This window comes from Hypanus sabinus, chromosome 10 (assembly GCF_030144855.1).
Source record: "Hypanus sabinus isolate sHypSab1 chromosome 10, sHypSab1.hap1, whole genome shotgun sequence".
NCBI classification, from domain to species: domain Eukaryota; kingdom Metazoa; phylum Chordata; class Chondrichthyes; order Myliobatiformes; family Dasyatidae; genus Hypanus; species Hypanus sabinus.
The window spans coordinates 124959811-124974542 of NC_082715.1; the positions used below are offsets into that span (position 1 = coordinate 124959811).

General features: G+C 41.1%; 1 protein-coding gene across 1 annotated transcript in view; it reads left to right on the top strand.

Annotated features, from left to right (window-relative positions):
• Positions 1-14732, top strand: part of anapc1 (anaphase promoting complex subunit 1) — a 235295-nt gene that overhangs the window by 148427 nt on the left and 72136 nt on the right. Inside the window, exons 30-33 of the mRNA XM_059982885.1 lie at positions 316-407; positions 4138-4272; positions 5611-5693; positions 14537-14615. Of these exons, the coding sequence (XP_059838868.1) occupies positions 316-407; positions 4138-4272; positions 5611-5693; positions 14537-14615 (389 nt within the window). The remainder of the gene's footprint in view (positions 1-315; positions 408-4137; positions 4273-5610; positions 5694-14536; positions 14616-14732) is intronic.

Sequence of the window (14732 nt, forward strand, 5' to 3'; positions counted from 1 at the left end):
CTTATTACCGACACTCCTGTGGCTAGTGTCCCTTTATGGGCATGCGATCAATGCCAGTAAGCAAAAGGTACATGGAGCCCATGTTGGGAACTCCTGGGCTAGAAAGACTCATCTGCAGGGGGAAAGAACGTTAGGTCGCATCTGCAAGGAAAGTGAAATGTGGCAAGCACTTCAGCTTAGCAAACTTTCTATAAGGACCTCCTTAACTCAAGTTTGGAAACAAATCCAACTTTTGTCTTTGTGCATGACTTTGTGGCAGACCCATCATTTTCTTTTTAAGTGGTTATTTCTTGTGGTCTTATTTCCATGAGTTAGGTCGCCCTCCGGGCCCCGAGATGGAGAATTGTACGGACAGGGAATCATACTCGCTGGCTGCTGGCCTTGCGCTTGGAATGGTCTGTCTCGGGGTGAGTTATACTTCTGTCTTCAAAGTGCTGAGTTATTAGAGTACATGGTTTGTGGGGTGGAGAGACAAATTAGTCCTGTCTTAGCCTCCCCATATTCATCGATGTATGTCTAATTTCTATAAAAAATATTTATTAAATCAGCCTTTTCAAGTAGATCATTTCAGACACAGTCAAAAATAAACATTTCTTATTGTCTTACCTTTAATTCTTTTGGCAATTATTTTAAATCCAGGACCTCTAATTATTGATGTACTTGCTCGAGACAATAGTTCTCTAACTGCTCTGTCTAAACCTAAGACTACCAATTTACTTTCTCTGGTCATAGGAGCATTATTTGAATTTTTCCAGCCATTCCTCAAATCCACAATCCTGATAGAACAACACTGTATCCTCAAATCATTCCAGCTGTGCTGCTGAGTGACCAGAATTCATTTGTTAAGGCTTATTGACGAGTTTGTAAAGTTCTGTCACTGCGATCTCTTTAAATTTTCTATGCTGGAATCAAAAAGTACAGCTTCATTCATCCCATTGAGTCTGTGCTAGTTCTTTCAAAGAGGAATGCAATTAATACTACTTATTATTCTGTCGGTTCAGGCTACTGTTGACAAGACCAGCATTTATTGCCCATCCCTAATTGACTTTGAGAAGGTGTCATTGGGGAGGGACTTTCAGGATTCAGGCCTTGTAGTTATGAAGGCCACTTTATTAGATGCACCTATACACCAGCTCATTAATGCAAATATCTAATCAGCCAATCAGTTAGCAGCAACCCAATGCAGAAAAGCATGCAGGCATGGTCAGGAGGTGCAGTTGTTGTGCAGACCAAACATCAGAATGGAGAAGATATGTGATCTAAGTGACTTTGACTGTGGAATGATGGGTGGTTTGAGTATCTCAGAAACTGTTGATCTCCTGAGATTTTCACACACAGCAGTCTATAGAGCTTACAGAGAATGGTGAAAAACAAAAAAAAAATCCAGTGAGCGGCAGTTCTGTGGGCGAAAATGTGTTCATAAGAGAAATCGGAGGAGAATGGTTGGAATGTTTCAAGCTGACAGGAAGGCAATAGTAACTCAGTGGTGTGCAGAAGAGCATCTCTGAGTGCACCACACGTCAAGCCTTGAAGTGGATGGGCTACAGCAGCAGAAGCCTTGGACATCCACTCCGCGGCCACTTTTGTAGGTAATGGAGGTACCAGACAAAGAGGCCACTGAGTCAGTTTTTAAATCAGGCAGGTGTGCACCCCAGAGGAGAACTTGTAAGAAGTGGATTGTCCAAGTCATAGACACTACAGCACAGCAATATGCCCTTCAGCCCATCTAGTCTGTGCCAATCGATTTATCTGCCTAGTCCCATTGACCTGCATCTGGACCATAGCCCTCCATACCCCTGTCATCCATGCATGTATCCACATTTCTCTTAAATGATTAAATTGAACCTGCATCCACCACGTCCGCTTCACCTTCAAAGTGAAGGAATTCCCCTGCATGTTCCCTTTAAACATTTCACCGTTCACTCTTAATTCATGAACTCTAGTTCTGGTCTCACTCACCTTCAGTGGAAAAAAATGCTGCTTTCATATACCATATCTATACCCCTCATAATATTGTATGCCGCTGTCAAATCTCCCCTCATTCTTCTATGGTCCAAGCAATAAAGTCCTAACCTGTTCAATCTTTCCCTAAAACTCATGTTCGTACATCCTGACAACATCCTTGTAAATTTTCTCTCTGCACTCTTTCAATCTTATTGGTATCTTTCCTGTAGGTAGGCGACCAAGATTGCGCACAACACCCCAAACTAGACCTCAGCTATGTTTTATACTGTATAACTTCAACATAATGTCCCAGCTCTGCACTCAATACATAATTGAGTATGTACTATCAATACCTATAAGTATCTTTTTCCCAACAGAACATACATCAGCTAGTGGTGGAAACAATGATTATTCTGAATGGTAGTTGCGGCCCTATTCTACCAGAGTCTTTTATGGAAGCTGGTACTCAACCAGGCAAGTGGAGACTATTCCACTACATTCCTGACTTGTAAATGGTATCATTGTTTTTTTTGCATGTAAGTTTTTTTTAAAATCCTTACAATTTTTGTTTCTCCCTCAAATAATTGTCCAAACCCATTTGGGAAAATACTGTTTCTCCTGCCCTAACTTCAAACTTTTAATCCCTCATTACATAAAAAGGTTTTGTGCATGTTGCTTCAGCTTCTTTTCTCAATCATCTTAAATCTGTTCTTTTCAGAGGCTGCAGTTTCCTTATGTATTTAATTTAAGCCCTTAATGATTTTTGACATCCCTACCCCTCACAATTAACCCCGGCTTCTGCCATCTACCTCTATTTATGATCCCATGCTATTATCTTCTCTATTATTATCATGCACAGTTTCTTAATCCTCTTTTAGTGTAATCTTCACGTTTGTTTGCAATTGCTCATTCAGTAATTTCGCTATGAGCCCTTAAAAGGTTTTCCTGTCGACCATGATGTGAGATACAATAAAGACCTTTCGACCTATTGAGTCGGCACTACCATTCAACCATAGCTGATTAATTTTCAATCTCGTTCTCCTGCCTTCTACCTGTAACACCTGAGCCATATTCCAATGAAGAGCCTATCATTCTCTGCCTTAAATACACCTAAAAACTTGCTCTCTCTGGCAAAGAAATCTGTAGATCTCTATTTAATGCATTCTGAATTGGATGCTGTTATTGAAAAGAATTCTTACAGTACTCATGTACCATTTAGAACAGTGGTTCCCAACATTTTTATGCCTTGGGCCTGTACCATTAACTGAGGGATCTGTGGGCCCCAGGTTGTGAACCCCTGATTTAGCAGGTAATTTATGATATTTAGTTCAAGAATTGTTAATATTCAAAGATCTGAGAAAATTAAACTTCTAAGTAGATATTATTATAGATAATTTCTCCTGCATATGTCTTTTATATTTATCTGTCTGGCAAATGGAATTAGCAAAATTGGAAAACAAAATGGATTCCTATGCAATTTTCATCAGTATGAAACCCTGAATACTGGCTTGAATCTGTTGGAGATTTCTAATAAAGTTGCAAGGAATAATAATGTTGACCTTTTCATACATTCGTATTTTACCATTCTGACTTCAAAGTCATCTTTTGGAAAGAGCTCAGCAATGAAGCAAGACTGTCGGTAGCACTTCAGCTAAGGCTTACAGAGCTGAATGTCTTCATTGCAGAGAGAGTATAGAAAAGGCAACAAGTTGAGAGATGCACGTGATGTAATTGTGACCACAATGCAGTGAATTGAACGAAAGCTGCAGAGCATTGAGACAGAATTTGAAAGTGAATCTGCTCCTTCCCAATGGCCATGTGAAGATCTGAAAGAAATTAGTTCATCCTCTGCTGATGTCACCTTCCAACAAGAATTGAACAGCCGTCGAGTTGAGACTGAATATTGGGATAGAAGTTACAATAACTTGATCGAATTTTCATGGACAGGCAAGGGCAATGAAGTGCTGTCATTTGCATACTTGCCTCAAGCATGAGAAGGGTAAGCAAGCAGTATTGTTCCGTAAAGATGTGTGCTTTCTGGTTTCATTTGATTATCTTAGGGGATCAATTTATCTTTTTGGTTGCAGCAGAATTCTTGATGGTGCAGATTACATGTGGTCTGTAGCTGGGCAGAAAGCAATTTTCTGAACTGGCAATTGCATGTCTTTGAAGTAATGATGCCTTGTCTTGCAGCATGGGAGTAATCTCATTGGGATGTCTGACCTGAATGTCCCGGACCAGCTATACCAGTACATGGTGGGAGGCCACAGGCGTGCCCAGTCTGGAATCCTCAGAGAAAAGCACAAATCACCCAGTTATCAAATTAAGGTCTGTAATTCTGTTTTGCTCAAAAGTTGTTGTGGATGCTATTGGACAAATGTTACAGAGCCCAAATGGCAGATTTAGAGTCTTAGAGACATACAACATGGCAACACACCCTTTGGCCCACCAGCTCTGTGCCAACCATCAATCATCTATTTTGTTCTCTCTACATTCTCACCCTCCCCCACCCAAATTCCAGCACTCAGTAACTCACGAATGACAATTAAGCTAGCAAGCTGTACGTCTTTGGGTAAAGGAGGAAACCAAAGCAAACAAGGAGCGAACATACAAACCCCACACAAAATAGCAGGCAAGGTCAGGACTGAACCCACATCTCTGGTGCTGTGAAGGAACAGCTCTCCTAACTCTGCTGCTCCGAGGGTTTATATGTGAAATGAGTAAATATTGCATAGCATAAAACAATGAATTTCAGATGGAGGCAATTCAACATATCATGCATTTGTATGCTGACTCTCTGAAAATTGCTGTCCATTTATTCTGTCTGGTATATTCTCCTGTTCTTTCTCAATACTTGTTTCATTTCAATTTTCTGTCTACTTCCTTAAAGAGTGTGTCTGCCACTATTTCTGGCAGGTATTCCGCCTACAAGAAATGCTTGTAAAAATAAATTTTAAAATATTTCATTCTAACCAGCCACCTCCTCCCCCCCAAATGCATTCATTCCCACATATCCAGAAACTCCTGGTCCGCCTTCTCCTCTGAACTTTTTTTGTCTTTATGGACAGGTTCCCTGCCCTTTTATTCTTATTTTATTGCTAAGAACTCATTTTGAGTTATCTTTGTGAATTTGTTCTGCATCCATTCCATTAAAAATGTCACTGGTTTAAAGGTCTTAAAGCCTAATTTACAATTAAGCTTGGTGGTTACCACAAAGACATGGGTTTAATCCCTGCTGCTGCCGGTTAAGGAGTTCATACGTTCTCCCCGGGACCGCGTGCGTTTCCTCCGAGTGCACCAGTTTCCTTCCACGGTCCAAAGACGTACCGGTTTGTAGGTTAATTAGTCATTCTAAATTGTTTGATGATAAGGCTAGGGTTAAATTGGGGGATTGTTGGGTGGCGTAGCAAAGGGCTGGAAGGGCCTAATCCGTGCTGTATCCCAAGAAACAAACAATCTAATTGCAGCTGACCTCATTGATGTTTAGCATGATCCTCACAAGACATGGATTCTTTTTAAACCCCCCCCCCCCCCCGAGTGCTTATTATCTTTAAGATTTTGAATGTTTGTCTGCTTCTCCACTTTTGGAGATGTGGACTGTTGTACTGAAAGTAGAATTTGATTTCATTGTTATTTCTTTCTGATTGTAATTCTGCTCTTTGACAGGAAGGGGACACTGTGAATGTGGATGTCACATGTCCTGGAGCCACCCTGGCACTAGCCTTACTCTATCTGAAAACAAACAACAGGTGTGGTATACGAGAGGTAACATACTCCAGCTAAGCTAGGGACTGTAATTGGACTTTACCACAATACTCATGCAATTCTTTGAAGCAGTTGCTTAATGTCCCTGTTCTTTCCTAATAGATCTGGGAAACTCTTCCTTTTGGGTATTTAATGCTGTTCTCTTAAAATTTATAATTAATGTGATTTTGCTATTCGTTCAGCCAGTAGACTCCATGTCACAGCTACTTTAAAGTGGATGTTTTTCTGACTCGCCCAAGTACTAAATGACAACCAGTTCCCACTTCTCATTCCAACAGCAACAGCTGTCCTGATTCTGACAGAGTTTTTGACCTAAATTATCAACTCCGTTCCTCTCTCCACTGTTGCTGCCTGACATATTTCAGCATGTTCCTTTTGTATTTAATATTCCCAGCATTTGTCTGTAGTTTTAATTTTCCCACCTACTCCTTTACAGAGATCAATGATTTTGTTACATCCGTCATCCCTTTGCTTTTTGAAATATGCTTTTTGTCCCTGACAACAGAAATAAAATATCATTTAATTTGTTCACCATTTCTTTGTTTCCCTATATAATTTCTCCTGATGTAGGCTGTAAAATCTAATGCCTGGTGTATTCCAGAGTATCTGACTTCAAAATGCAGTGGAACATAAGACCAAGAGTTGCTCATTTAACGCTTTGTACCATTTCATTCATTTAATTCATGGCTGAGTGGTAACCTTTCTCTTTCTACCTTTCTTAGCCCTAACCCTGTAAAAAGAAAAGACTTGTTTAACATAAATTGCTCAGTCCAAGTCTTAAAACAAACAGTTGCCATAGCATTCAGAAATACTTATTCACTGGAGTTTAGAAGAACAAACGTGATGCATTTTGGGAAGTTAAAGCAGGGCAGGACTTGCACGGTAAATGACAGGGTCATGAAAGAAGTTGTAGAACGGAAGGGCTTGGAAGTACAGTTACATAGTCCAGTGGAAGTGACAGAGCAAGTCGGTAATGTGGTGAAGGAGATGAGTAACATGCGTGCGTTCATCAGATGAGTCATTCAGGGAGGTGTCTGATGATCATGTTAAGCTGCATAGGACATTGGTGAGGGAGGGTTGTGCAGTTTTGGTCACCATGTTGGAGGGAGAATGGTTAACCTACAGAGCAGGGGTTCCCAGTCTGGAGTCCACAGATATAATGGTAGAGGTCCATGGCAAATAAAAGATTGAGAACCCCTGCAAGAGCATGCAGGTATGATTCACAATGATGCTGGGACTGGTGAGCTTGAGTTATAAGGCGAGACTGGATAGTTCAGGGGCCTGTTTTCCAAGGCACAAGGGAGGCTGAGAGGTGAATTTACGATTATAAAATTATGAGGGCCATGGATGAGACGGGTTGCCAAGTGTCTTTTTCCAAGGATGGTTATGTCTGGAACCAGTTAGTATATTTTTACAATGAGAAGGGAAAGATTTAAAAAGGACCTGAGGGGGGGAGCAGTTTTTCACATCGTGTGTGTTGGATATATGGAACAAAACCAGTAGAGGAAGTGGTAGAGGTGTATTCAAATAGGTTTAAAAGAAATTTGAACAGATTCAGAGATTGTAAAGCTTTTTGGGAGAAAATGGGTCAAGTGTAGGCAAATGAGACTGCGTTAAAAAGGCAACTTGGTCAGCATGGATAAGTTTTAATTGAAGGGCCTGATTCCATGCTGTATGATCTCTACTGAAACATGTAATAATCTTCAGAGTCGTGAAAGGGTGAATATGTAGAAAACATTTACTCTTGTGAGAAAATCTAGAAGTAGGGGTGACTGTTTAGAAATAACAATTGCACAATTAAGACAGGGATGAGGAGCTTTGGAACACTTGTTTGAAGCAAGAATTTTTGAATGTTTTGAAGTTAGATGGAAGCTTGATACGCAAGGGAGGTAAAGGTAGGGAGATAAAGCTTGGCAAGGTAGGAATGCAACATTGAAGCTTTGATTTTATTAAACAATGCAGTAGGTATGTGGTCTGCTCCTGCTTTTAATTCTTATGCTTGTAGAGGGCCACTAAATGGAAAAAGAGTGTGAGTTCCAAAGTTTTATCATACTTTGTATGATTCTGAACTTGTGAATGACCAAACTCCCGTTTTCAACTTTGATCCATGGTCATTAACTTTACGACCAGCAAAATTAATTTTTCTCTATCTTTCCTATTGATTCCTTTGATATTGAAACGTTCGATCAGTTGGCAGGGAATCCACAGTACAAGCCTTCCACTGTGATTACTTGAGTTCTTTTTTTAATTACCCATTCCTAGTTCCTCTCAATTAGCGAATCCATTTTGCTCAACACCTTCTCCATGCACTCATCCCAAATTTATCGATTACCTCAGTTTTCCATACCTCCAGGTCTCTCTCTTGAATGTACTCAGTGATTGAGTCTCCATGGTCCTCTGCATGAAAGAATATCTTCTCATCTGATCCCTTATTTTGGGACTGTAACCTCTGGTTCTGCTCTGGGGAAGTATCATCTCTGAGCCTTTTCTGTTGTCCCGTAAGAACTGTATATAGTTCAGTGAGATCACTTATCATCCTTCGTAACTCAAGAGAATATATTGATATCCTCTCCTCTTCCAAGAATCTCAGCATCTTGAGGGATCAGTTTGAGAATCTTAGTTACCTTCCTTCTTTCCTTCACAAACATTCCAGGTGTGTTCTCATTAAGGCCGATGTAATTGCAGTAAGATGTCTTTCAGTTCTCCCCAAATACTCTTGTGTTAAAGGCTAATCTTCTAGTTGCCTCTGTAATTGCTTGCTAAACCTGCTTTTTAGCTTTTGCTGATTTGCTTACCAGCTCCCTTTTAACACCAACATTTCAGTCTCTGGCTGTTTAAAATATCTTAAAAATATATCAAGTAGTTTGGCAAAAGTGACCTCTTTCTGCAGTATATTTTATCTGCCATGTCCTAATCAATTTGCCTAGCCTTTCTATGTCCCCGAAGTCTTTCTACATCCTCCTCACAATTCACCCCACCTCCCAGCTCTGTTTCACTTGCCAATTTTACAAATAATTTCAGAACCTGTAAAAGGTCAGAACAAACAGTGTTTTACTGAATATTATTATCAGTAAAATTTGACAATAGACAATAGGTGCGAGAGTAGGCCATTCGGCCCTTTGAGCCAGCACCGCCATTCAATGCGATCGTGGCTGATCATCCACAATCAGTACCCCATTCCTGCCTTCTCCCCATATCCCTTGACTCCGCTATCTTTAAGAACTCTATCTAATTCTTTCATCTATATTACAATTTGCCCTAGTTATGTGCTGTACATGTACAGTGAGTTGTTAATTTAAACGGACTCATTAAACCTATGTAACCCCCTGGGTCGCCTCAGGCTCGCTCAGCTCGTTTCATCTAGGGGGAGCAGCCTTCGGCCCCGCCAAACTGGGTAATCAGCTGGTGTGGATGCTGTGTGATGTCCCCGCCTCGCCCAAAAACAGACAGTACACCATAAGCAATTACATGAGTACAATTTATAAAGGTTACTATAACTAAGTGATTAATAACAATACAGTATATATGAAGAGAAAAAAAATAAAGAACAGGCGCCAAACTTATCAAAGTCCAAACCACTTCGTGCACAACCGTTGGAGCTCAATCACTGAAGTCTTCTGGCCACCATTCGATCCCCTCCGAACTCCTCGACTCACAGCTCAGGACCCTCCGAGTGGTCAACCAAGCACATCTAGCTTCATCCCCCCTCCTCGGAGTACCTCCTGGCCTCGGATCCCTGCTTGGGGTCCGATCCTCGCCCAGCTTAGAGCATTGCGTCCTCTCTCTCAATCCCCTTGCGCCGATCTGCCCAAAAGCCAGTCAACAAAAGCTTACAGACTCAGAAGAAAGAACATTAATCCCCATTTGGTTTACAAAGGAATACCATTCTTGTTATCAGTAAATTTTAACCCAAACTCTCGCAACAAAGAAACATTCCTGCTTTTAACAAAACAAAGAAACCCTTTCCCAACAGTAACAAAGAAAAAAGAAGAAACCCCCTTTACACCTACTTTATCTGGCAAAAGCTGGATGTTAAGATTTAACTCTAGTATAAAATAAACTTAGTACAGTAATGAAATTTACAATTTCCTTTTAAGCAGCTGTCAGTTGTAGTTACATTAGCTTTGGGATGGTTAAAGAGTAGTACATTTGCAAATTTTAGCCTGCAATTCCCAGCTTTATTGTGGGGTCTGAAACTTGGGCAGAGAGAGATACAGCATTTCATGATTAGACTTTGTACGCCTTCAAATTTTATTGCTAAGATTACTCTGTAAGTTCGAGATACATCTGAATCCATGGTTGCTGAAACTAACCAAAGCAGCAGCAGGTTTTATATTCTCCCATTCCACCTCCTCATTCCTGTTTTTGGCACCCCTGAATGCCAAGTACTTCGACACAAGAACCGGAGCTACTCATCGACTTTATGGACAAACTCGACCTCTGGCTTCTGCAGTGAGTGGTTTCCACCTGTTTCAAAAAGGTATCTATCGTACTGGAGCCCAAGAAGAACATGGTGATTTGCATCAATCGTACCATCCGCTGGCACGTGAGCCAACTGTGATAAAGTGCTTCGAGAGCTTGGTTATGGTGCAAATCAGCTGCTACCTTGGAGGTGACCTGGATCTACACTAATTAGCTCTCCACCACAACCGGTCAACAGTAGATATGATTTTTCTGGCTCTTCGCTCTGCTCTGAACCAGCTGGACAACAAGAACTTTCCATATATTAGAAACACAAGGAAATCTGTAGATGCCAGAAATGCAAAGCAACACACACACACACACACACACACACACACACAACATCTATGGAAAAGAGTAAACAGTCGACAATTCGGGCTGAGATTCTTCATCAGGATTAGAAAAAAGGGGAGCAGTCAGGACTTCTTGTTGTACATTAGGCTGCTTTTCATTGACTACAACTTGGCGTGCAACACAATCATCCCATCAAACCTCATCAAGCTTAAAGACCTGGGCCTCTGTACCTCCCGTTGTTATGGAATACTCAATTTGCTCATTGGCATACTGCAGACAGTGAGGATTGGTAACCTCTGCTGTGTACAAGTCAGCACAGATACACTTCAAGGTTGAGTGCTTAATGCCCATTCTTCAACCTGTGTACATATAACTGTGTGGCTAGCCACAGCTCCAATGGGATCTTCACATTTGCCCAGAACAGTACTTTTGTTGGACAAATCTGAGGTGGTAAGAATTCAGCTTACCAGAGTGAGATGGGTATCCAGCTGAATAATTGCACAGAACAATCTCCCATACAGCATCATTAACTAGAGAGCTGATTTCTGAGTTTAGGGAATGGAAGGAGAATTAACATGTCCCAGTCAACATTGGAGAACTGGCAGTGGAAAGATTCAGCAGCTTTAAGTTCTTGGGTGTTTACATATTAGATAACCTGCCCTGGGCCCGACACATGGATGCAGCGCATGGATCCGATCATAAGGAAAGTGTTCTTGCATATTTACTTTTTTAGGAGTTTGAGGGGGTTCAGCTTGTCAAAAAACACTCTTAACAAATGTCTACAGATACACAATTGAAAGTAAACTGACTGCTTGCTTCATGGCCTGGTACAGTACTTTCATAAGAAGCAGTGTGTAATGGACTCTGCCCATCCTGGGCACAACCCTCCCCACCATTGGTAGTATATACAGGAGAGACAGCCTCAAGAAGGTAACGTCTATCATAAAAGATCCCCACCATATGAGCCATGCCATCTTTTCATGGCTTCCATCTGGCAGGAGGTACAGAAGACTGAAGTCCCACACCACTAGGTTCAAGAACAGCTACTTCCCTTCAACCTTCCAGTACTTGAACCAGCCGGCAAATCCCTCACCAGCACAGTTCAGCAACATAAAGACCAACTTGCACTTTTTTGATTCAGTTGTGTTTCCTTGTAAAAATTGTGTTTAATTTATGCTTAATATGTTATTTTAATGTGAGCATTGCTTGTCTGGTGCGATGTGCCTGTGTTGCTGCCACAAGTAAGTTTATTATTACATCTGTGCTTAAATTTTCTTGTACATGTGGCAATAAACTCAGCTCTGACTAAATTCCTGTCAGTAATTCTCAAACTCAACTAGGACAAATGTTGCAAGTGCAGCATGTGCACACCAATGACCCTTCGTGATACATTCACACACACACACACACCCCTGTTCCCTCTCCACTGATCCATTTAAATCCCAGAACTCTCCATCCAATAGTTCCTTTAGTAGCTTCAAGAGGACAGCAATTACAGTTCAAGGTGGCAGCTCCACTCCACCACCTTCTCAAGAGCTGTTAAGGATGGGCAGTTAATGTTGCATTATCTGTTATGCCCACATCCCAAAAAGTGGAATTTAAAACAAAATTCTCAGCAGGTGGTCCTCCTGTTCCTTGGTACTACAGAGGCGGCTGCTGGTGGATGGGAGCTTCGGATTGGAGCTGGTTAGTTGACTGTTCCACTTCTTCCTTTTAGGCACCTGAAACTGTGAAAGAGAAATATGTGCACAGTAAAGTAAGCCTGTGTGAGACTAAATGGTAGGTCCTAACCAATAACAAGGCAAATAATGCTGCATCTGAATGTGAGACCGTTCTTAAGAATAAATAGTGAAGTTTCAAGCAGCGTATGGCTTTAAGCAGATGTTCTATTTTAGTCAAAGTGTGGGAAGATTGGAAGATTTTTAGACGGGTGAGGAATGTGTGGTATCTCATTTTGAGTTTCTGTCCATTACAGATGGGAGATTTCTGGTTTAGCTCCCTTTTTTCTTTCCATTACTCATGGAGTGGTCAGCACGGGTTCATGAGTTATGACCGGCAAAATAATACGACTGTGACTGAACAATGGAAGTCAAAGCTAATGTAAAAGCAATAGAAAGGGCATATAACAAAGTAAAAATTTGTCGGAAGACAGAGGATTGGGAAGCTTTTATAACCCTACAGAGAGCAACTAGAAGAATTATTAGGAGGGAAAAGTTGAAATATGAAAGCAAGCTAGCAAACAATATCAAAGTGGAGAGTAAAAGCTTTTTCAAGTCTGTATAAAATAAATGAGAGATGAGAGTGGATATAGGACTGCTAAAAATTGCAGCCAGAGAAATAATAACAGGGGACAAGGAGATGGCAGATGAACTAAATAAATATTATGCACCAGTCTTCACTGTGGAAGACACTAGCAGTGTGCCAGATGTTGAAGGGTGTGAGGGAAGAGAAGTGAGTGCAGTTGCTATTGCAAGGGAGAAGGTGCTCAAAAAGCTGAAAGACCAAAGGGTACACCTGGACCTGGGCCAGATGATCTGCACCCCTATGTTTCTGAAAGAGGTAGCAGTAGAGATTGTGGAGGCATTAGTAATAATCTTTTAAGAATATTGGACTCTGGCATGGTGCCAGAGGACTAGAAAATTGCAAATGTCACTCCACTCTTTAAGAAAGGAAATTATAGACCAGTTATCCTGGCCTCAGTGGTTGGAAAGATGTTGGAGTCAATTGTTAGGGATGAGGTTATGAAGTAGTTGGTGACACAAAACTAGATGGGACAAAGTCAGCGTGGTTTCCTGAAGGGAAAATCTTGCCTTACAAACTTGTTGGAATTCTTTGAGGAGATTACAAGAGGGATAGGTAAAGGGGATGCAGTGGATGTTGTTTATTTGGGCTTTCAGAAGGCCTTTGACAAGGTACCACACATGAGACTGCTTACCAAGCTAAGTGCCCTTGGACGATTCCAGGAATGAAAGGGTTATCATACGCGGAACGTTTGATGGCTCTAGGTCTTTACTCGCTGGAATTTAGGAGGATGAGGGGTTTCTCATTGAAACCTTTTGAATGTTGAAAGGCCTAGACAGAGTAGATGTGGAAAGGATGTTTCCCAAGGTGGGGGAGTCTAGGAAAGGAGGGCACAGCCAGAGGATAGAGGGACGTCCATTTAAAACAGAGATGTGGAGAAATTTCTTTAGCCAGAGGGTGGTGAATTTGTGGAATTTATTACCACAGGCAACTGTGGAGGCCGAGTCACTGGGTATATTTAAGGCAGAGCTTAGTAGGTTTTTGATTGGATATGGCATCAAAGGTTATGGGGAGAAGGCCAGGGAGTAGGGTTGAGGAGCAGAAGAAAAGATCAGCCATGATTGAATATAGAGCATACAAATGCACAGCACGTTACAGGCCCTTTGGCCCACAACCTATGCTAGAAACTACCTAATTTCCTTACCACATAGACATCTATTTTTCTAAGCTCTATGTACCATCTACAAGTCTCTTAAACAACTCTATTGTATCCACCTCTACCATTGTCACTGGCAGTGCATTCCATGCACCCACCACTCTTGTGTGAAAAACTTAACCTCTGACATTTCCCTTGTACCTACAAAGCACCTTAAAACTATGCCCCCTCGTGTTAGCCATTTCAGCCCTGGGATAAAGCCTCTGGCCATCCCCACAATCACTGCCTCCACCTGTCATTGGCAGAGCAGACTTGATGGGCCAAATGGCCTAATTATGCTCTTCTGTCTTATGGAATAGTCATTAGATTATAAAGTGGTACAATAGCCAGTAGGTCAACGCTATCTGGAAAGAGAAGCAAAGTAAACATTTTGAGTTGATCATGTTTCTAGATGAACCTGAAATTTTTTTGCTCTGTTTCCCTGTTGAAAGATACTGCTCAGTTTGCTGATCATTTCCAGCACTTTATGATTTATTACAGTGATTTATACTTTATATCATTCTCTGATATCTGTGGCACATTCTTCTATGGTAAACCTTTCATACTTTTGAAAAGTGACTCTTGTATCCATGACAGGCAATGTTGAATAGCTAACTCATCTTCTATGTTGCATAGATCGATTGCTGACTGGCTTCGAGTCCCAGACACTCAGTACTTGTTGGACTTTGTGAAGCCAGAATTTCTTCTAATGCGAGTAAGTAAATAAACTTGAACAAGTTATGTGAAGTGAATTCTTGTGATAATGCTGTTTGCCTAAACTTAACTAGAGAAATGTCCTTGTTTGTTAGAATGAAATCAACATAGACAAGCT